General features: G+C 37.3%; 1 protein-coding gene across 1 annotated transcript; it reads right to left on the bottom strand.

The window, feature by feature from the left end:
- Nucleotides 1-5,695: 5,695 nt before the first annotated feature.
- LOC104100922 (uncharacterized) lies at nt 5,696-8,140 on the bottom strand. The gene is made up of 2 exons (XM_009608288.4): nt 7,780-8,140; nt 5,696-6,182 (listed from the first exon to the last, which is right to left on the bottom strand). The coding sequence occupies exons 1-2, from the start codon at nt 8,012-8,014 to the stop codon at nt 5,869-5,871; spliced, it is 549 nt and encodes a 182-aa protein (XP_009606583.1). The 5' UTR covers nt 8,015-8,140; the 3' UTR covers nt 5,696-5,868.
- Between the last annotated feature and the right edge of the window lie 16,243 nt (nt 8,141-24,383).

Raw genomic sequence — 24,383 nt, 5'->3', positions numbered from 1 at the left:
ACTCCTGCCTGTGACAGTGATGGCGTAGTCTTGGTGCAGCCCATAGCTATCCTTCAATGCCGAACGAAGAAGGTTAACAACGCTGTAAAAGTGAGGTTTTTGGTGCAATGGGTAAATCTTGGACCAGAGGAGGTTACGTGGGAAGATTGGGGTTACATCCGCAATCAATTTCTAGATTTCATCGCTAATCTCCAACCTTGAGGACAAGGTCGATCTGAACGAGGAGGAAATGTTATGTCTGTGGTAGTCGGAGGGGGTAATTAGATAAAGAAAGGGGAATTGGGGATTATATTAGGGTTTCAGCTATCTCACGTGCAACAGAGACATCGCGTGCATTAAGTATTAATAAGCTGAGCTGGGTAGTGGAGATCAACAGTAGAGATAAGGCCTTTGTGATTAGTTAATATTGGACGGACCAGATTAATTCATTAGTCTACTATAATAGACTCAGGGCCAATTGAGTTGGGTATGTTTTAACCGGTAATTCTCTTCTCTAACCAACTTCTCAGCTCTTTCTCTCAACTATCTTCTTATTTTTCTCTCTTCAACCCAATTGCTTCTTCATCTAATTTCAACTCCATTTCCATTACAGATGTGTTGCAGAGATTGGGAAATCCATTTCCATTTCTGTAATTCAATATTGATTGCGGAGACCATGAGGTAGAAGTTATAATAGTAATTTTCGGTACTGTAGGCTACAAGGAACGTCATGTATTTTGAGTTTTGGGCTTTGTTCGTGGTACACAAACTTTCTATGGAGTTTTTCAGCGTAGTTCAACTAGGTTTTACTTCCATTTCAATCTCAATCAGTATACAAACTTTCTGGTTATCCCCAAGAGGCGGATTCATGATTTTAGCTTTATGGGTTCAATCTTTAAGGTTTTTAGCATTGAAGCCATTATATTTTAAAAGTTATGAGATCATATATACTATTTATTACAATTTTGATAGATTTTTACATAGAATTTTATGATCATCACTGAAAGATGAACTTGATATCAATAAGCTACATCCGCCACTGGTTATCTGAGTTTTATTGCTATGGTTTCCAAATCTTACAATTGCTTTAGTAATATCAAGAGGAGGAAAACTGGGAATTCAAAACTGAAGCGGATTTGGTTGTTATATGTTATGAGTTCCATCGACTCTTTTCTAAATTTTGTACGAAAGAGTTCAAGCTCTATAAGCCTTAGAGATGCAAGGAGTAAAGATAGTTCCAGGGGCGGCTCAAGTACATGCAGGGCCTAAAGGTAAAGTCTAATATGAGGCCTAAATTTTTAAAAAAATATTATAATATTTATTTTTACTTGAAGTCTGTTCTTCTACTTTTTTGAGATACAAAGTTGTTAATAAATTTTTTATAATCGATTTTTTCTGATAATTCCTTTTCGATTGATAATATAACCAACTCATTTAATCTTTCTTGAGATATTGTTGATCTTAGGTAAGATTTTATGGAGTAATAGAAGTATAAAACTATTGGAAGTATAAAAGTACGGTTGAACACTTGAACTTATGAAATCTTAGAGAATAAAGGTGAGTAATAAAATCTGAAAAAATGAAGGTGAGTAAGAATATCAAAGAGGTAGTTTCTGAAATATGAAACGATTGGGAAAAATAAAGATTGGCGTGGACAAATTTAGGAATGAGTAAAATTCGGACAAGTTATCAAACAAAGAGTAAAAAAAATAAAATTGCGAGATCAACTCAACTTGAAAAGATGAGAAAACTATTCATCTACCTATTTTTTAGTAAGTCAAATTGTTACTTTATTTATATATCTAAAAGATTTTCTTTCCTTTTATATGAAAAACTCAACTTTGGTATTAAAAGTACTAAATATTATTTTTAAAATACATATAAACCTATTATTTTTAAAAAATGAGGCCCCTCAAATTTGGGGGCCTAAGGCTCAAGCCTTACTACTAATAACTGTTGAGCCATTTTGGGGGCTCTGGATAGTTCTATGATTCAACAGAGAAGGACCGAGCAAGAAGCTAGGATCAAGGAATCTGTTTCTGCACATTGGTCCATATGTGTATGGGCCACTAGGATTCTATAAGAGAAAACTTCATTTATGGTCGGCCGCTAGAAACTAATATCAACCGCTAGCCACAAAATTATAGTATGTATTTTATAGCCCAAAACTAATTAAAAGGCTAGCCACCGATCCAACTAACACGGAAACACAGTTCCGTCCTTCATCCAAAAACCTCTCTTCTCCAATTCCAACTCAAGTTCCAAAATAGAAAAATGAAATCTAAGATAAGAAGCAGGAATTTGAGATCTTCAATGCCGTCGTATTATACATACCTAAAGTCAGGAGCGTTGGCACAACTCAGGAACTCCAAAATCACTGCTAAATCATGACCAAATGATGCTCAATCTCCAATTGCAATATGCCAGCAAATACCCAATTCAAAACATACCTCTTAGCACCAACCACAGAGGGCTTAATTCCTTGTTTCAATTTGAAGATTGCGAACCACCGTCACTATATAAATTCTGTCACTTCTTCTGATTTCTTCTTCTCTTCCTATAACCAAAAAAAATCAGAAATCTCAAACAAAAAAACCAAAAAAAAAAAACGAAAAGGGCTAAAGAGCAAAGCAAACCTCGCCCATTGATGTTCTTGGCTATGGATAGAGGTAGCTGATAAGCTTAAAGAGAGAAAGAGAGAGAGTGAGAGACTGAATTGTCTCTCTCTTTTTAAGTTTTTTTGTTTTTATGAGTGTGTGTACTGTTTGATGTTATTCTCAAGAAAGTTCAAAAGAGAAGTGGTGAGCATGGGCTACATAGAAATCAACGAGGCACTCACTAATTTTTGTCATCTAAAAAAGCACAATTGGCTTGGCTTTTATATAGGTGGCACGTGTGACGGACATATACTTTGCTATTTTAGGTGGGGTTTTAATGTAAGTAGTGCAGTTATGTTAAATTGGTGCAACAAAGAAATTAATATGCTTAGTATATTGTATTTACATCAACAAAGTGTTCTGTTTTGCTTTATTTATGCTTATTTGTCTTGCCTGTGAATTAATTCCAGTTTTAATGAGTTAACATGTTGTTTGACAATTATTTCAATTACACATTTGTGTTTACTAATTATGTTCAATCCCTATACAATATATATATATATATATATATATATATATATATATATATATATATATATATATATATATATATATATATATATATATATATATATATACACACAAAATATATTGTCACTATACAAAATATATATAAAAATAGACTGTCACTCTACAAAAATATACAAAATAGACTGTCATTGTACAATTTATATACAATAGGTTGTCACTATACAAAAAATATACAAAATAGACTGTCACTATACAAAATATATACTAAATAGACTGTCACTATACAAAAAATATACAAAATTGATTGTTATTATACAAAATAGACTGTCACTATACAACAAATATACAAAATAGACTGTCTCTCTACAAAAAATATATAAAATAGACATTTCGGGCTATTAGATGTAATATGTTTGGGCCGAAGGGCCATTTTCTATCAATGGGCAAAAATATGGGCTATTAAAATTTTGAGGGGCTATAGAGGGTAGTTTTCTCATTCTATAAAGACTAAATAACAAAAGAATCACTCTAAGCCTCATGAGTTACGTCGCTGAACTTGCACTTCGAGTATTGCTCAACTTGAACCTTTTATACTCCAAGGTTTGTCTCCACACCTTTAGCCTAGCATTAACTCCGCCTCACAACTCCTCAATTAGTATTATGTTATCTGCAAATAACATGCACCATAATATCTCCCCTAGAATGTGTCACATCAATCCATCCATCACCAAGACAAATAAAAACGATCTAAGAGCTGATCCCTCGTGCAATATATCTTATCACGACTGGATAGTTGAGTCTCCTCCCACTGTCCTTACTCGGGTCTTGGCTCTGTCGTACATGTCCTTAATTGTCGTAGTGTATGTTATCGGTACATCTTTAGCCTTCAAATATCTCCACAGAACATTCCTTGGGATTTTGTCGTATGTCTTTTCTCGGTCAATAAACGTCATATGTAAGTCCCTCTTCCTCTCCCTATATTGCTCCACCAATCTCCTCACAAGATGAATGTCTTCTATAGTCGATCGCCCTGGCATGAATCCCGAAATGGTTCTTGGAAATAGACACGCCCCTCGTCACCCTCATCTCACCATCCTCTCCTGAACCTTCATAGTGTGGCTTATCAGATTGATGTCCCTATAGTTGTTGCAAATATGAATACCACCTTTGTTCTTGTACAACTGAATCATTTTGCTCCACTTTCATTCTTCGGATATTTTTGGCGTCCTAAAAATGACATTAGCCACTCCAAACCTGCATTGCCCACTCTCTTCCAACAAAAATTGGATAGTTATTTAATTCAAGAAATTTTTGAGTGTTCATAAAACTAAAATCACACGGACTACTTAGAGATCAATAGACAATGATGGTAACTTGATTTTGTCTTCAGTAAACGGATTAGATCCAGATTTACTTTCATCTGCCTTTCTCGTGTAATATGAACTTCATAATTAAGCTAAAACCCAACCAAATTAACATAGTTATTGCAATTTGGAATACCATCTTTGTTCTTGTACAACAGAATCATTGTACTCCACCTTTATTCCTCGTATATTTTTGCCGTTCTAAAAATGATTTTAAACAGTCCAGTTAGCTACTCCAAACCAGTCCTACCGCAGTCTTCCAAAAAATTTTGGATAGTTGTTTAATTCAAGAAATTTTTGAGTGTTCATAAAACTAAAATCCACATTGACTAACCAGTTTCAAAAAACAAAATCCACATTGACTATTAAAGATCAATAGTCAATGATGGTAACTTAATCTTATATTCAGTAAACGGAATAGATCCAGATTTACTCTGATCTGCTTTTCTCCTATAATATGAACTTCAAAATTAAGCTAAAACCCTGACCAAATTAACCCATGGAACAAAAGTAGTAAACAATCAAACTAGCATCTTGAAATAGCACCTAAGTCACACCGGCACAAATCTAGCTTAAATCCAAGTTTGTGCAACACCACATTACTCTCTCATGATTATATCTCCATATAGATGGTGATAAATTAACAAGAACATAAAGCAACGAAATTAATACATCAAGGAACACATCTGCTGCCATGAACTGCAGTAAACACAAATTTGCCCTCAGCAGTCAGCAAAGTATAGAATAAAGCCAAAGATTAGCGATAAACATAGCGTGTGCGCTTTGCCTGTGATTGTTTTGATGCTACGTGCAGTAAACAAGGTGAGAAACATGCAAAGCTAAATGCCTAGTGTGTGTTGTGCAAAAACAAATGCCTGAAGAAGCCTTTCAGTTAAAATAAAGCTTGGATGATGCCATTTTAAAGCCTTTACAGACACAATCAGTCAATTTCTATGCATGAGAAACTGTTAGAAGAATAGGAAACAAAATTGAAGAAGAAAAACTTTGCTGTGTCAAACACACTGTCCTTAAGAGATATTGCCCCTATTGTCTTCAGGGGTTTACAAGCAAATTCCTTTCAGGATTAAACAAAGTCTTGTATACTGCAAATTAACTTCCGCTACTTCAGGAGATTACTTATATTTATAGAATTTTAGAGATGACTTTTCTGAAAAGCCACTCTTTCACGAATAGATATGCCTGTTCAGTTTTTAGACCTCCAAATATTACAAACTAACTCAACAGAAACATTCAACTACCAACATAATGTTAAAGGGGAAACATAATGCCACCGAACTATACAGGAGCATTTCAGGTTTACTAAATTAATTTTGCCACATCAAAGGCAAAGAGGGAAAATAGAAACAGGAAGATTCTCATAAGATATATGCACCATTTTACAAGAATTTCTCTATGCAGGTGGTTAGTGTTGATTTAGGAACTGCACCAATGACTGCATCTTTCTTCTCTCCATTCTTGAAAATCATCACAGTTGGGATGCTTCGAATCCCCAATTCGGTTGCTGTGGAAGGGCTTTCGTCCGTGTTCAGCTTGAAGAATTTAAGCTTGCCAGCATATTCCTTTGCCAGTTCATCAATGACCGGGTGGATCATTCGGCATGGACCACACCACGGAGCCCAAAATTCAACCAGGACAGGTATATCAGACTCTACAACAAGTGACTTCCATGTTTTATCATTAACAGCACCCACTGCAATTTTGAAGAACCATGTTAAACCAACAAAAGATCCTAATGATCATGGGGAAGGTACAAAAGCAATGCTCTCTAGACAAGACGCATATTGCACCAGGCTAATTATACACAAACAGAAACCAGAGAAACAAATTTGTAATTTACTAGACAAGGAAGCCGATGTATCATACTTGTTTACGCTACTTATATCAAGTCAATTAGGCCAAAGATCAAATCGGAAAACATAGAATCCCATATTCCTAACTATGTACGATTCGTGTAACAGGTGCAACATCTACATTTCGCACAGAAAAGGCTTAAGGGTGAAGAATGAAGTTCAACAAGGTGAAAGGAAGCACTGATGTACCAAACAATGTTTATTCCCAAAGATATAAAGAAGCTTTACGAGTAACTCATAGGTGTCCACAACATTGTTCAAGTTCGTGGTACTTCTAAAATATAGCAAAGAATGCCTCATCATGAGCAATCAATATGCTCATAATAGCAAACAATATTCATTGAATTTTAGCAGGTAAGTGGAAGTAGCAATTTTTATGGAAATACACCATAGAGACCCCAGTGACGCCTTTTAACATTCAATTGGCTCATCTTGACACCTCTACAAGTTCCTTTTTATAGTGTTGTTAAAGACCACTAGCAAAATAGTATTTCTATCAGATAGGGAAAGAAAGAAAAAGAAAAGTAAGAAGCTACAAGAAGAGCTACGGAAGATTGAGGGAAGGAGCTTAGCGCAGGAACCGTGGCAGGGCAGGGTTGCTCAAGGATCGTTTGGATGGTGGCTGGAATATCAACAAAAGGGGAAAAAAAGAACAACCCCACCTGCAGCAGGTGTCTGGTGGTTGTAAAAGCGTTATTCTAGGTTCTGGGATTTTTAAAGGACATCTAACACAAGTACTAGCTGACACTTTACTGATGGTTTTCCCGCACAAATTCCTGTTTTATTCAGAAAACACAAATTAGTGTACCTTAGAATTTGGCCAGAGTTTATTAGCTGTGTGCAGAAAAAATCAAACAGTAACTCTGAGGCTATGTCTTTGCTTTCATTCGAAAACTATTAAAAGAGACTGATCACTGATGATAAGGCACAAAAGTCAAACACAAATGAGTGTACCTAACAACTTGGCCGTTAGTTTATCAGCGATGTGATGGCCAATGAATTTCCAACGACAACGAGAAACTCTAAATCCAAAGAAACAGAAAGAATAGTCTGCTTTTAGTCATCTTCACTACTTCAAATCAATTAACTAATGTTCCTTGTGCAACCCTGCACCTTGCTGAATGAAAGTAGTTATTCAGGTGGCCATTCCACCGCCAAGTAAAATTTGTCTTAAAATACGACATATATAATTCCTGTTACTTGTTATACCATGAGAGCCACATATCAAATAAGCTAAACTCGTCGTCCGTCTACAAACTTCCGTTGGTAAAAACAAGATTTACTCTTTACTATGGAATTGAATGTTGTGGAACAGTTCTTTCAGCAAAATCAAGCTTAAAGAAGCCCGAAAAATCTCAACAGCTACACTATAACATGAAGAGGAGTAAAAAAAAATAGTAAAATAGAGGAGTACAAAAGATTTTAAAAAATAATTACCTTCAAGGGCAGTATTTTGCGCTTCGCAGACGATTCGAGCTCGTCCGGGAATGATTTTTGAGCATGAGGTAGTGGAGACGGATGAGCGAGTTGACTGGATCTTAAGGCCTCTGAATTGAGAGAATCTAACGGAGGAACGAGGACTTGAGAAGGAAGAACCGGCTACCGGAGCCAGTGACGACGACGGCAGTGCCGAGGCGCGTGGGACTGAAATCATTTCCAGCACACCAGCCATTGAAAGAGAGAGCGCGCGTGTGTGGATAATGGGAGGAGAGAGAGAGAGAGTGGATATTTACAGAGAGATAATGAGGTCTGCGGCTGAGCTGAGTTTTGGTTTTTGAGTTGGATGTTAGAAGTAAGATATACGATTGTGTTGATGAACGGATGAGTAGCTTAGCGTTTCTGCCATCCACGTGCCTCTCACGTGATTCTCTTGGACATTTTGTGATTGGGAAATGACATTATATAGCTGGCTTCAAAATTTTAATAGCCAAAAAAATATATTTTTGTATATTTTTATATATATATATATATATATATATATATATATATATATATATATATATATATATATATATAAAATATATTCAAAATTTATATACTTTTGCGGCTATCAGATGTAAATAGTTTTGGCTGCACGCTAAAAGTAATTTTTGGCCTTTATGATTTTGTTAGAGATTTTTCATTCCTATACAATATTTGAAACTTATTTATCAAAATTATCCTAATTTTGTATATTACCCATTTTAAACAAGGATTGATTATAATAATTTATACAATTTATTATTAGTGTCTTAAATTAGGGTATTAGTGACATCCTTTTTTGTCTTCACCTCTCCTCTCCTCTTTCCCTACTCTTTACCGTCTTTTTCCATATATAATTTAGTATTAGTGCTTTAAATTAAGGGATTCAGTTATATCCATTTTCTTTTTTTCTCTCTTCTCCTCTTAACAATAGTGCCTTAACTGTAGTATAGCAGTTTCAATAATGTTGAACCATAGTGACATAAAATAGGTATAGACTTCTTTTTTTAGAGGGAACATATAGAACTTTAACTGAAACTGTCGAAGCAAACAAAATTTTTTAAGACTAAAGGAAAAGATTGCCCGATGCCTAGAAGGTAAATATAATAAAAGGAAAACACATAAAGGTTTTCGTTTGATGTCAAACTTGCAGTGCAACAAAATTTGCATATATTCAAAGTTGCTTCTCAATTAACTTATGACCTAACATGTTACATGAACAAGTTGGGTCTGGTAGCCTTGTATGTTGTCTTCATTTTTGTACTAGGTGGTCCGGCTTTCTTGAACACCAATGGGAACTTGATTTTTGTGATGACCCAAAGGTCATCTTTAAATTTAATAATTATTTTTGTGTTTTAAGACCTCGGGAAAAAAAGTACTATTCATCATTTTTCGACTTGCGTGCGCAATCCGTAAAATTTTCCGAAAAGTTTTTATATGAAAAATTGATTAAAAAGTGTAATATAGCTTTAGAGTTGACTTCGGTCAACATTTTGAGCAAACGGATCCGAATCAGTGTTTTGACAATTCCGGTAGGTACGTATCGTGATTTGGGACTTGGGCGTATGCCCAGAATTTAATTTGGAGGTCACTACCTCAAGTTATGGCCATTTAACGGAAACTAGAAATTTAAAGGCTAAAGATTTTCAAAATTGACCACGGATTTGATTTTTTGATATCGGGATTGGAATTCGATTTTGAAAATTGAAATAGCTCAATTATGTCATTTATGACTTGTGTGCCAAATTTGAAGTCATTCCGGATTCATTTAACATGTTTCGGCACAAGCTTTGTAAAAGGAAAAATTTGAAACTCTTAAGTCTGAATCAAGGTATGAATTATAATTTTGATGTTATTTGATATGATTTGAGACTCCGAGTAAGTCTGTATTATGTTACATTATTGGTTGATAGAATTGAACGGGATCCCGAGTGGCTCGGTGAGTTTCGGGGTGAGTTTTGAGCGAGTTCGTGCATTTCGGTACTCTAATATTGTTCTGGAACTTTTGAAAAAATGTGGACCGCAGAGGAAAAGTGTGGACCGCATAATTTTGAGTGCGGACGCACTTCAGAGGAAAAGTGCCGACCGCAGAGGACAAGTGCATACCGCATAATTTTGTGTGCGGCCGTACTTCAGAGAAAAAGTGCCGACCGCACAATGTTTTGTGCGGCAGCACTTCAAGGTCTGCAGGTTCGATGGTCCGACTTCGGAGGCTTATATGTTTTAATCCACAATGAATTTGGACATGATTCAAAAACAAAAGTTGTAGCCCTTTGAATCTAGTTTCTAGAAAGGTATAGAATTAATCATTTGGATATTTGTACAGAACATTATGGGTATTTTACTGAATCCTAGTAAGCTGTCACAGTGAAGTACGACCGCACTCAAATTTTTGCGGCCGCAGAACTTGAAAATGTGCGGACCGCACATTGGGAAATCAGAATTGTGTACTATATAACTGAGGGTTTGGGTATTATTTCACATTTTCGACTTTGGGAGCTCGGTTTGTGACGATTTTTCGTGAGTTTTGAAGAAATTCATTGGGGATAAGTGTTCCTTATCCTATATTGATTATATTCCATGATTCCATACTCATTTACATCATGAATCCGTGAATTTATGGAAGAAAAATCATATTTTTATAAAATCTTTCAAAAATATAAAATTAAGATTTGAAGGTCAATACGATATCGGAATTCGATATTTTCTGTATGGTTGAACTCGTATCGGAACGGGTGTTCGGATTTCGTAAGTTTTCCTGGGATTCGAGATGTGGGACCCACTGTTTATTTTTTAGATGAATTTCGGATTTTAATCCGGAAAATTTATAATTTCATACGAAATTAATTCCTACAATTTGTATTGAGTATATTGAATTATTTATGACTAGATTTTAGGATTTCGAACACGAATTCGCGAGGAAAAGGTATATTGTAATCTTGAATTTGGTTGCAAGCGAAGTAAGTATCGTGGTTAACCTTGACTTGAGGGAGTAAGATTTATTTGTCTATTTGCTACATAATTTAATGTGCAGGTACATCGTATATGTGAGGTGACGAGTACTTATGCGTTGTGGTTGAGTCAAAGCATGCTGGAAGAATTTATTTCATTTTGAATAATTGCTTATTTAATTAAGATATTCACGCTTAAGTTTATTATTGATTATTTGATCATTATTCATGAAATTTTTATTGATTTAATTACTGTTGAATATGGTAAGAAAGAGTATAAAAGCACGAAGGGTGATGCCGTGCCATTTTTATTATTTATACTATCATTGTCATGGTGAGAAAGAGTGTAAAAGCACGAAGGGTGTTGCCGTGTCATTTTTGAGTGTTAAAGCACAAAGGGTGATGTCGTGCCATTTTCAGAGAGTGTAAAAACACGAAAGGTGATGTCGTGCCAAAAGAGAGTAAAAGCACGAAGGATGATGTCGTGCTAATTATTATTATTTATTTATCATTTTATGGAAGGAATGAGAATAAAAGCACGAAGGGTGGTGTCGTGCCATTTTCATATTATCAGTTGCTCATTTTATTGTTGAGGAATTAATTGGCTGCTAAGTGATAATTCTCCTGCTGAAATTATTATATCAACCCCCTTCGAATGTTCCCTCCCAAATTTATAAAGTGTTATTATTGCTTCGTATTTCTATACACTTGTACAAGTTGTTTACGTACATGTCCTGTCATAGCCTCGTCACTACTTCGTCGAGGTTAGGCTCGACACTTACGGAGTATATAGGATCGGTTGTACTCATACTACACTTTGAACTTCTTGTGCATATTTTGGAGTTGGTCCCAGCGGCGTATCATAAACGTGCTCGGATTCAGCTACTCATAGGAGACTTGAGGTATAACTGCACAACATTCGCAGTTATGAAGTCCCCTTCTATCTTTTCTTAGTTGTGTATTATCTTTCAAACAACTTGAATTTTATTCAGACCTTTATTTGTATTATATTCAGACCTTTATTTATATTATTCTAATAGCTCGTGCACTTGTGACACTAGATTCGGGGATGTATTGTAATGATTCGGTAGTTATGGTCTTCCGCTCTTTATTTCAGTAATTGACTTCTGTTTAATTTAATTTGCTTAAAAATGGTTAAGATTATTTTAACGTTGGCTTGCCTAGAAAGTAAAATGTTAGGCGCCATCACGGTCCTGAATGTGGAAATTTTGGGTCATGACAGTTGGTATCAGAGCCCTAGGTTACTTAGGTCTCACGAGTCACGAGCAAGCTTAGTAGAGTCTGAAGGATCAGTACGGAGACATCTGTACTTATCTTTTAGAGGCTATAAAGTTTAGGAACAATATCACTTCTTTCTTAATCTGTCGTGCGATCTTATTCTTTCATCGATGATTTTACCATTCTATTCTTATTCTCTCGCAGATGGTGAGAACACATAATATATCTACCGATGGACAGGGACTAGAGCCCCCTGTGGCAACTATGACCAGGGGTAGAGGTCGAGGACGAGGTCGTGCTAGAGGTCGAGGCAGAGGTAGAGGTAGAGCTCAGTCTAGAGCTCGAGCAGCAACACCTGTTGTAGAACCTCAGGTGGATCTTCAGGAGGAGGTTCCAGTTCAGAATGTACCAGTTGGACCAGTTCAGGTCCCGGAAGGATTCATAGCTACTCTAGTGCTTCAAGACGCTCTAGTCCGTTTGGTGAGTCTTATAGAGGGTGTGGCCCAGAATGGTACGTTTCCAGTGGCACCAGCCATCTCACAGGCTGGGGGAGGAGCAAAAACTCCCACTACTCCCGCTCCGAAGCAGATGGCTCCCTAGTATCAGGCTCCAGCAGCCCCGCCAGTTGGGGTAGTTCAGCCAGTTGTTGCGGCACAGGCCGGTGATAGGCCCGCCATGTCTTCTGAGGCCTTATTGAGACTGAATAAGTTTCCTAAGATCTTTCTAGTTCACTTCAGTGGTACACCTTCTGAGGACCTACAGGATTATCTTGACTGCTGCCATGAGGTGTTGCGGAACATAGGTATAGTTGAGACCAATGGGGTCGATTTTGCTATATTTCAGATGACGGTTCCGCCAAGAGATGGTGGAGAGATTTTATGTTGACCAGACCAGCTGGGTCGCCTACACTGACTTGGGATCAGTTCTCACGGCTATTTCTAGAGAAGATCCTCCCTATCATATTGAGAGAGGATTTCCGTAGGCAGTTTGAGCGTCTCCAACAGGGCAGTATGACAGTTACTTAGTACGAGAACCGTTTTGTAGATCTAGCCTGTCATGCTCTCCTTTTCATTCCTACTGAGTGAGAGAGAGTAAGGAGGTTTATTGAGGGACTTACTCACCCTATCAAGCTTCAAATGGGCAAGGAGACCGGAAGTGAGATTTCCTTTCAGGTGGTTGCTAATGTTGCTAGGAGGATCGAGATGGTTCTTGCACAGGAAAGAGGGCAGGGGTCTGATAAGAGGCTCGGCAGTTCGGTGGGTTTAGTGGTGCCTCGTCTGGAAGTAGGGGTAATTTTGGTAGGGGTCATCCTCCCAGGCCGTTTCATTCAGCGCTCCAGGCATCCTGCAGTGCACCACCAGCTCCTATTAGTGTACCTCTAATACACGGTTTCCAAGGTGGTTACTCAAGATGACATGGACAATTTCAGGGTCAGCAGCCACAGCAGCCGAGGTCCTGTTATACTTGTGGTGATCCGAGGCACATTGCTAGATTATGCCCTAGGTCTCAGGGCAGCATGCAGCAGTAGGGTTCTCGTGCTATGATTCCAGCACTGGTTGCTTCACCGCCTGCTCAGCCAGCAAGAGGTAGGATTAGGCAGCTAGAGGTGGAGGTCAGACCATTAGAGGTGGGGGTTAGGCCGTTAGAGGTGGAGGCCAGCCAGTTAAAGGTCGTCCTAGGGATGCAGTTCAGAGTGGTGGGGCCCAGCCCCGATTTTATGCTTTTCCAGCTAGGCCTGAGGCCGAATCATCTGATGTCGTGATTACAGGTATTGTTCTAGTTTTCCATAGAGATGTTTCTGTTCTATTTGATCCAGGATCTACTTATTCCTATGTGTCCTCTTATTTTGCTTCATATCTGGTGATGCCTCGTGATTCTCTGAGTGCTCTTGTGTGTATGTCCACTTCGGTAGGAGATTCTATCGTGGTAGATCATGTCTATCATTCGTGTGTGGCTACTATTGGGAGTCTTGAGACTAGTATGGATATTCTACTTCTTGATATGGTAGATTTTGATGTCATCTTGGGTATGGATTGGCTGTCACCTTATCGTGCTATATTGGATTGTCATGCTAAGACGGTGACCCAAGCCATGCCGGGGTTACCTTGATTAGAGTGGAAAGGAACTCCTGGTTATTCTACCAGCAGGGTTATTTCTTATATGAAGGCTCGACGTATGGTCGAGAAAGGGTGTCTAGCCTATTTGGCTTATATTCGCGATTCCAGTGCGAATGTTCCTTCTATGGACTCAGTACCAGTTATTCATGAATTTTCAGAAGTATTTCTTGCAGATATGCCGGGGATGCCACCCGAAAGAGATATAGACTTTTGTATTGATTTGGCTTAAGGCACTCAGCCCATTTCTATTCCCATACCGTATGGCCCCGTCGGAACTGAAAGAACTGAAGGAGGAGTTACAACACTTGCTTGATCAGGGATTTATTAGACCTAGTGTCTCGCCCTGGGGTGCACCGGTGTTATTTGTAAAGAATAAAGATGGTTCAATGCGAATGTGTACAGATTATCGGCAGTTGAACAAGGCTACTACCAAGAACAAGTATCCACTGCCAAAAATTGATGACTTATTCGATCACCTTCAGGGTGCCAATTGTGTTTTCAAAGATCGGCTTGAGGTCTGGTTACCATCAGTTGAAGATTAAGGCATCTGATGTCCCTAAGACAGCTTTTCGGACTCGGTATGGGAATTACAAATTCCTAGTGATGTCATTTGGGCTGACAAATGCCCCAGCAACATTTATGGATTTGATGAATCGGGTGTTCAAGACCTATTTGGATTCTTTTGTGGTTGTATTAATTGATGATATCTTGATTTACACCAGTAGTCGAGTGGAGCATAAGCAGCGTCTTCGGAGTGTGCTTCAGACTTTGATGAATAATCAGTTATATGCCAAAATTTCAAAATGTGAATTTTGGTTAGACTTAGTTGCCTTTTGGGGCATGTTGTATCGGCAAAAGGCATAAAAGTAGATCCTAATAATATTAAGGCTGTTCAGAATTGGCCTAGACCTACTTCAGTTACAGAGATTCGGAGTTTCCTGAGTTTGGCAGGTTATTATCGTCAGTTCGTGGAGGGGGTTTTATCTATAGCAAGTCCATTGACCAGACTGACCCAGAAAGGTGTTCCATTCGGATGGTCAGGCGAGTGTGAGTTGAGCTTTCAGAAGCTCAAGACTGCTTTGACTACGATGCCAGTGTTGGTATTACCCACAGGTTCAGGATCTTATATGGTGTATTGTGATGCATCTTGTGTTGGGCTCAGTGCAGTATTAATGCAAGATGATAGGGTGATTGCATATGTATCGCGGTAGTTGAAAGTTCACGAGAAAAATTATCATGTTCATGATTTAGAATCGGCAGCCATTGTTCATGCGCTGAAGATTTGGAGGCATTACGTGTACGGTGCCTCGTGTGAGGTATTTACTGATCATCGTAGCCTTCAGTATCTGTTCAAATAAAAAGATCTCAATTTGAGAAAGAGAAGATGGTTGGAGCTATTGAAGGACTATGATATCACTATTTATTATCACCCCTGAAAGGTCAATGTGGTGGCCGATGGTTTGAGTAGAAAGGTTATGAGTATGGGTAGTCTTGCGTATATTTCGGTGGGTGAGAGATCGTTAGCGGCATATGTTCAGACTTTTGCTAATCAGTTCGTGAGGTTAGATGTTTCAGAACCCAGTCGGATTCTAGCTTGCACAGTCACTCGGTCTTCTTTATATGAGCGCATCAGAGAGCGACAATATGATGATCCTCATTTACTTGTCCTTAAGGATACAGTGCGGCACAATGATGCCAAACAGGTTGTTGTGGGGGAAGATGGAGTTCTGTGAATGCAGGGTCGTATTTGTGTGTCTAATGTGGATGAGCTTCGTGAATTAATTCTGAAGAGGCCCACAGTTCCAGGTATTCTATTCATCCAGATGTCGCCAAAATATATCAAGATTTGCGGCAACATTATTGGTGGAGGAGAATGAAGAAGGATATAGTTGCATATGTATCTCGGTGTCTGAATTGTCAGCAAGTTAAGTACAAGCATCAGAGACCAAGTGGTTTGCTTCAGAAGCTAGAAATTCCTGAGTGGAAGTGGGAGCATATCACTATAGATTTTGTTGTTGGGCTTCCACGTACTCAGAGAAAATTCGACACAGTTTGGGTCATTGTGGACAGGTCGACCAAGTCAGCACATTTCATTCCAGTGGCAGTTACCTATTCTTCAGAGTGGTTAGCTGAAATTTACATTCGTGAGATTGTCCGCTTTCACGGTGTGCCCGTGTCTATCATTTCTGATCGAGGTACGCAATTCACTTCGTACTTCTGGAGGGCTGTACAATGTGAGTTAGGCACGCGAGTTGAGTTAAGTACAACATTTCATCCACAGACAGATGAACAGTCAGAACGCACTATTCAGATATTGGAAGATATGCTTCGCGCTTGTGTTATAGACTTTGGAGGTTCTTGGGATCAATTCTTGCCACTTGCGGAGTTTGCCTATAATAATAGCTACCAGTCGAGCATTCAGATGTCTCCGTATGAAGCATTGTACGGGAGGCGATGTCGTTCGCCAGTTCGCTGGTTTGAACTGGAAGAGGCTCGGTTGTTAGGTACTGATTTGGTACAGGATGCCTTGGATAAGGTCAAGGTTATTCAGGATCGACTTTGCACAGCTCAGTCTAGGCAAAAGAGTCATGCCGACCATAAAGTTCGTGACATTGCATTAATGGTTGGATAAAGAGTATTGCTCTAGGTTTCACCTATGAAAGGTGTAATGAGGTTCGGAAAGAAGGGCAAGTTAAGCCCTAAGTATATAGGACTCTTCAAAATTCTTAAAAGGGTGGGCGAAGTAGCCTACAAGCTTGCATTACCATCTAGTTTATCAGTGGTTCATCCAGTGTTCCATGTGTATATGCTCCATAAATATCATGGTGATCCGTCCCATGTGTTAGATTTCAGCTCAGTCCAATTGGACAAGGATTTGATTTATGAGGAGGAGCCAATAGCTATTCTAGCCCGGCAGGTCCGACAGTTGAGGTCTAAGAGTTATCCTTCAGTTCGGGTGCAATGGAGAGGTTAGCCGGTAAAAACATCAACCTGGGAGTCCGAGTCGGACATGCGGAGTAAATATCCACACATTTTCACCAGCTCAGGTACTTTTCTAATTCTGTTCGAGGACGAACGTTTGTTTTAGAGGTGGAAAATGTGATAATCCAAAAGGTTATCTTTAAATTTAATAATTATTTCTGTGTTCTAAGACCTGGAAAATAAAGCACTATTCATCATTCCTCGACTTGCGTGCGCATTCCGCAAATTTTTACGGAAAGTGTTTATATGAAAATTTGATTAAAATGTGTAATATAGCTTTAAAACTCAACTGAGTTGACTTCGGTCAACATTTTGAGCAAACGGATCCGGATCAGTATTTTGACGGTTCTGGTAGGTACGTATTGTGATTTTGGACTTGGGCATATACCCGAAATTTAATTTGGAGATCCCTAGCTCAAGTTATGGCCATTTAACAGAAACTAGAAATTTAAAGGCTAAAGATTTTCGAAGTTGACCACGGATTTGACTTTTTGATATCGGGGTTGGAATCCGATTCAGAAAATTAGAATAGCTCCGTTATGTCATTTATGACTTATGTGCCAAATTTGAAGTCATTCCAGATTCATTTAATATATTTCGGCATAAGTTTTGTAAAAGAAAGAGTTTGAAACTTTTAAGTCCGAATCAAGATGTGAATTATAATTTTGATGTTATTTGAGACCCCGAGTAAGTCTGTATTATGTTACATTACTGGTTGGTATAATTGAACGGGATCTCGAGTGGCTCGGTGAGTTTCGGGGTGAGTTTTGAGCGAGTCCGGGCATTTCGGCACTCTAATATTGTTCTGGAACTTTTGGAAAAATACGGACCGCGCAATTTTGAGTGCGACCGCACTTCAGAGGAAAAGTGCAGACCGCATAGGACAAGTGCGGACCGCACAATTTTGTGTGCGGCCGCACTTCCAAGGAAAAGTGCGAACCGCACAATTTTGTGTGCGGCCGCACTTAAGGGGTTCTACAGGTTCAATGGTCTGACTTAAGAAGCTTATATCTTTCAATCCACAACGAATTTGAAGATGCATCAAAATTGAAAGTTGTAGCCCTTTGAATCTAGTTTCCAGAAAGGTATAGCATTAATCATTTGGATATTCGTACAGAAAATTATGTATATTTTACTGAAGCCTACTAAGCTGTCACAGTGAAGTGCGGCCGCACTCAAAATTGTGCGGCTGCAAAACTTGAAAATGTGTGGCAGCACTTAAATATGTGCGGACCACACATTGGGAAATCAAAATTGTGTACTATGTAACCGAGGGTTTGGATATTATTTAACATTTTAGACTTTGAGAGCTCGGTTTGTGACGATTTTTTATGGTTTTTCAAGAAATTCATTGGGGGTAAGTGTTCCTTATTCTATATTGATTATATTCCATGATTTCATACTCATTTACATCATGAATCCGTAAATTTATGGAAGAAAAATTAGATTTTTATAAAATCTTCCAAAAATATAAAATTAAGATTTGAAGGTCAATCCGATGTCGGAATTCGATAATTTTTGTATGGTTTAACTCGAATCGGAACGGGTGTTCGGATTTCGTGAGTTTTTTCGGGATTCGAGACGTGGGTCCCACTATTTATTTTTTTTAGATGAATTTTGGTTTTTAATCCAATTTTTTTTAATTGCATATGAAATTAATTCCTACGATTTGTATTGAGTAGATTGAATTGTTTATGACTAGATTTTAGGATTTCGGACACGAATTTAGGAGGAAAAGGTTTATTGGAATCTTAAATTTGGTTGCAAGCGAGGTAAGTGTCGTGGTTAACCTTGACTTGAGGGAGTAGGATTTATTTGTCTATTTGCTACGTGATTCAATGTGCGGATACAACGTATATGTGAGGTGACGGGTACTTATGCGTTATGGTTGAGTCAAAGCATGCTGGAGGAATTTATTTTATTTTGAATAATTGCTTATTTAATTAAGATATTCATGCTTAAATTTATTATTGATTATTTGATCATTATTCATGAAATATTTATTGATTTAATTATTGTTGAATATGGTGAGAAAGAGAGTAAAAGTACGAAGGGTGATGCTGTGTCATTTTTATTATTTATACTATCATTGTCATGGTGAGAAAGAGTGTAAAAGTACGAAGGGTGTTGCCGTGTCATTTTTGAGTGTAAAAGCACGAAAGGTGATACCGTGCCATTTTCAGAGAGTGTAAAAGCATGAAGGGTGATGCCGTTCCAAAAGAGAGTAAAAGCAAGAAGGGTGATGTCGTGCCCATTATTATTATTATTATTATTATTATTATTATTATTATTATTATTATTATTATTATTATTATTATTATTATTATTATTATTTATTTATTTATTTATCAGTTTATGGGAGGAATGAGAGTAAAAGCACGAAGAGTGGTGCCGTGCCATTTTTATATTATCAGTTGCTCATTTATTATTGAGGAATTAATAGGCTGCTAAGTGATAATTCTCCTGCTGAAATTATTATATCAGCCCTTTTCGCATGTTCCCTCCTAAATTTATAAAGTGTTATTTATTGTTTTATTGTTGCTTCGTATTTCTATACATGTTGTTTACGTACGTGTCCTGTCATAACCTTGTCACTACTTTATCGAGATTAGGCTCGATACTTACGGAGTACATGGGGTCGGTTGTACTCATACTACACTCTGCACTTCTTGTATAAATTTTGGAGTTGGTCCCAGCGGCGTACCATAGACGTGCTCAGATTCAGCTACTCAGAGGAGACTTGAGGTATAACTGCACAACGTTCACAGTTCTGAAGTCCCCTTCTATCTTTTCTTAGCTGTGTATTATCTTTCAAACAACTTGAATTTTATTCATACCTTTATTTGTATTATTCTAGTAGCTCGTGCACTTGTGACACCAGATTCAGAGATGTATTGTGATGATTCGGTAGTTATGGTCTTCCGCACTTTATTTCAATAATTGACTTCTGTTTATCTTAATTTGCTTAAAAATGGTTAAGATTATTTTAACGTTGGCTTGCCTAGCAAGTGAAATGTTAGGCGCTATCACGGTCCTGAATGTGAGAATTTCGGGTCGTGACAATTTTGGAGTCATGGAACTGCTTGGTGCTCTCCCTAGTTGAGAACCAAATCTTATAAAATTATTTTAGTAGCTTGAACTAGAAAGTAGCGCTAAACCAAAGCAATAGAGACACTAACGATAGACAACACCTAAACTAGACAAGTTGAATGTCTGAATATTCAAATTTGATACAAATTTGATACACCTACAACAACATATAAACTAAAAATATATTTTATACAGCTAATTATATAGTATACAACTTATTGATAAATTATCTACTACTTTCAGACACTATTTTTACCCAGTTAAATATAATTACAATATCATACAACTTAAATATAATTTTTATACAAAAATTATACAATGTCTTTTGTATGTATTTTGTATATGATTTGTGTATATTTTGTATGTGGTGTATTCTTCTTTCTCTCTGAAATTTCAATCAAAACTTCCTATGTTAATACAATTTTGATACATATCAACAACTTTGTTTAAAGACAGTATTTATAACTTAAATACAAATTTCATACAAAGATTCAAACATTATACAATTACTTTTCAACTTTAAATACAATACTCAAATAAAAAAAAATATAACTACAATAGAATACAACTTAAATACAATTTACATACAACTATAATATAACTTTAATATAATTTTATATTTATATGTCATGTGTTCTTTCTTCTTTTTCTTCTTCTTCTTCTTCTTCTTCTTCTTCTTCTTTTTCGAGTTTCAATTTGAAATCCAGCCAAAATCAACTTTAATCTTCACCAAACCCCCTCAAAATTGAGATATAAACTTCAAACAATATTCCTAATTGTTTGCAACAATACCCAATCCAAAAATATTTTTTTGTGAAAACCCGAATTCGAATGCAAGGTTTTGAAGTTTTTTAATGGCTGTTAATGGTGGAGAGTCAAACCTATTCAAAATTTATTGATTGACAATTTCAATTCGAACATCAATTGTGCAACAGGAAAGAAAATTAAAACTCTACAGTAAAACGATTGAAATCCATTGATGAATTCCGTTAAAATTCTATACAACATGAAAGGATAAAAAACAGAGAACATCGAAGGAGAGAGAGAGAGAGAGAGAGAGAGAGAGAGAGAGAGAGAGAGAGAGAGAGAGAGAGAGAGAGCAGCTATTAAGGGATGGGGATTCCCTATTCAATTACTAATATAAAAGGATACTCATTAATATTAATTTATATATAATTAGTAAATTGTATATCAACTTGTAATTAAGTTAAAACCTAAAGAATGAGGGTAAATAAGTTTCTAATGCAGTACATATAACTAAAATCTCATTTTTTGTTATCCATTTGTAATTGGGCCACTGGATCAACGGAGACCACAGTGCTAGTAATATTTACTGGCCCATTCTGAACCTTACATCATTTTCTCTTTTTCCATTTTTTTCTGGGGTGGCGAAGAGGGGGATTAAATGAATAGGAGAAGAGACTTTTGGTGATATCTAATAATTCCAAAGAAATTGTTTCCAAATATAATTCTTTCCAACATTTTTACCCCTCTTAGTGTTGGGTGGGGAAAGTATGAAATAATCTAGTTGTTTTACATTTTTATATTTTATGAGCCTTGTAACTTATTCTTCATGATGAGCTTTTCCAAGTTTATCCAACGTAACGTTAGTCATTTGATTCAGTCTATGTCTATCACTCACGACAGAACTGAGTACTAACTGTTGGATAACCAATAGAATTTGGGGGAAAAAAGCTTTTTCGTTGGTGAAAGTAAACGGTCGAAATTGCTATTTAAAGTAATGCTCGTCCTATCATTTTCTACTGATTATCAAATACCGTAGTGAAGAAATAAGAAACACCGGTACTACCTCTAAAAGCTTATAAAGTGTCCAGGGGAAAAGCGCCAATAAACAATTGTAAATTTGTTCAGAAAATTTCGAAATCAATATGTTAGAATGATTTTTTTATTTTTTATTTACAAACAAAAGCGCAATGACAGCAATAATAGCATCCAGAGGTCATAATATTCATGAGAGTTGCATATAATAGACAAAAAAGAAGAGAAAGGTGTTGCGATTTGAGTCTTGACTTTGGTGGAAGAGGAGACAAAATGTGAAAAACCATTTGGAAACACAATATTTGGGAATCTCCCATGCCATCCTCGTGTAGTCTCAGACTATTATTAGCACAAAAACTTAGAACTTAGAACCCCCCCCCCCCCCCCCCCCCACAAACACCCCCCTTACCCAACATTGTCATGACTCATTTCCTTGCCTCCACGCTCCGCCTTTTCTCCCTTATGTCGCCACTTCCACGCCTTCCACAACGGGAGGAATTAATACTCCTCTCATTTTATATAGTACTGTTATCAATTAAAGAGTTGAATAAAAATTTTCTTTATTATATTAATCTCAACTTTTAGAATACACTTAAGTATAAAATATTACGACTTATACATTTTATAATTTCTAAATGTTCATATTTTATTTCACAAAAAATCAAATATCATTGGGGATTCACTTGGTCCAAATCTCAATGTTTTTGGGAGTGAGTATAGAAAAGAGTCCTGGCTAGACTTGTGCCTTAACGTGCTATACATATAAAATTAATTCATGATGCTAGAAAATATAATGGAATAATAAAAAAAACAAAAAAGACAGGATTTATTTACTAGTAATAAATACAGTACTATATTGGGTAGTAGGTAAAAAAGAACTTCAAACGTACCCGCCCTCGCCCTGTGGTTGGGTCAGTCTGTTGTCTGAATGGTCAAAAGTTTCAACTCATCTATTTTCCTGATTGACTACAGAGAAATTCTGCCCAAATCAATATTTGAAACAACCGTAGCAAAGTTCCTCCTCAAAACAAAAAAACAAAAAAACTCCTTATGCCCATGCACTCTACTTCTTCTTCTACTCTTTCCCGGCGCCAGAGGCCTAAGAGCAACGACAATGGCAAGTCTATATCGACAGAAGAAGAAGTGAAGCTTGCTGCTCTCGCCATCAGGCTAAACGTGCGACTCAGATCAGCTGACATGCCTTTCACCATGCAAGAACACGCTCTTCGTTACGCCAAAACTCTCCTCCTCCACCCCTCCCCTCACCGTCCTAACCCCACCCTCCTCGCTCGCTCCCTTAAAAAGGTACGAGTACTTCACTATCTCTTTAGCTCTTGTTCCCCTTTAGTTTCAAATTCGAGTTCAAACATTTTGATTTTTTTTTTTTCCACATTGTGGTTTTAGGAGTTTGATTCGGTATACGGACCAGCGTGGCATTGTGTGGTGGGAAAGAGTTTCGGATCGTTTGTGACTCACTCACCCGGTGGGTTTGTTTATTTTTCACTGGAATCCCTTTCCTTCCTTCTTTTCAAGACAGAGGTTCAGTTGATCACGGAATCGGTACCAACACCTGCTGCCCGCTGATTCATTTTCTGCTAGCTGCTGTCGGTGGTTAGTTGCGCAATCCACAGTTGCAACAGTCAGATATACTAGCTGCGTAGTTTCTTTTGGAGCTTTTCTACAAGCCATTAATGTACATGATAACACTGACATTTCTCTAAGAAAAAATACATGTAGCACACTGTTCTTACTTTGTTTCTCTCTTTTATTCTAGAGTAGTCTAGACTCCATGGTAAATGGAAATCTTCAGTCTTTTCCAGATTTTGTTTATTTTGCTTTTTCTAAGAGTCCAAAGTCACTCGTCCTCATATTCTTATGATGACTCGATCGATTTATCTTCCACCAATTATGAAACATTTTCAGTGCCTCTATTGAACAATCAAAATTATAAATATTGCTAGTAGCACTAATCTGTTCTGGTTTCTTATAAATTGAAACTTATACCAAGCTAGTATTACCCATTGAAATGGCAACACCGGTGTGCAGTTTCATTCCAAGAGCCAAACTAATCAAGAAGCTACCACCTGCAACCATGTACAACCCAATGCCCGACTACCATTACCAACTCAATCCATTTAACTTTAGATATTGGCGACAACAAAGAAAATCCAAGGCAGACTCAATGCTACCAATGCAACACAGAATATCTTATTCACACCCTAGGAAAAATCTATAGTCAAAAGTCAGCTTGTACCTCTAAAGCGCTTTCACGCAATGCACTGTTAAGCACAGACAGAGGGCTGCCCTGTAGACATAACCCAAATTCCAGTATTTCACCCATTGAAATAATAAGAAACACATAAACTTGCAAATCAACGGAAATAACTAGTCCCCACTCCCCGGTAAGGTTGTAGACAGTATA

The sequence above is a fragment of the Nicotiana tomentosiformis genome, chromosome 7, assembly GCF_000390325.3.
Source record: "Nicotiana tomentosiformis chromosome 7, ASM39032v3, whole genome shotgun sequence".
Taxonomy (NCBI): Eukaryota; Viridiplantae; Streptophyta; class Magnoliopsida; order Solanales; family Solanaceae; genus Nicotiana; species Nicotiana tomentosiformis.
The sequence above is the reverse complement of the archived record's forward strand: the minus strand, read 5'-3'. Positions and strand labels throughout refer to the sequence as shown.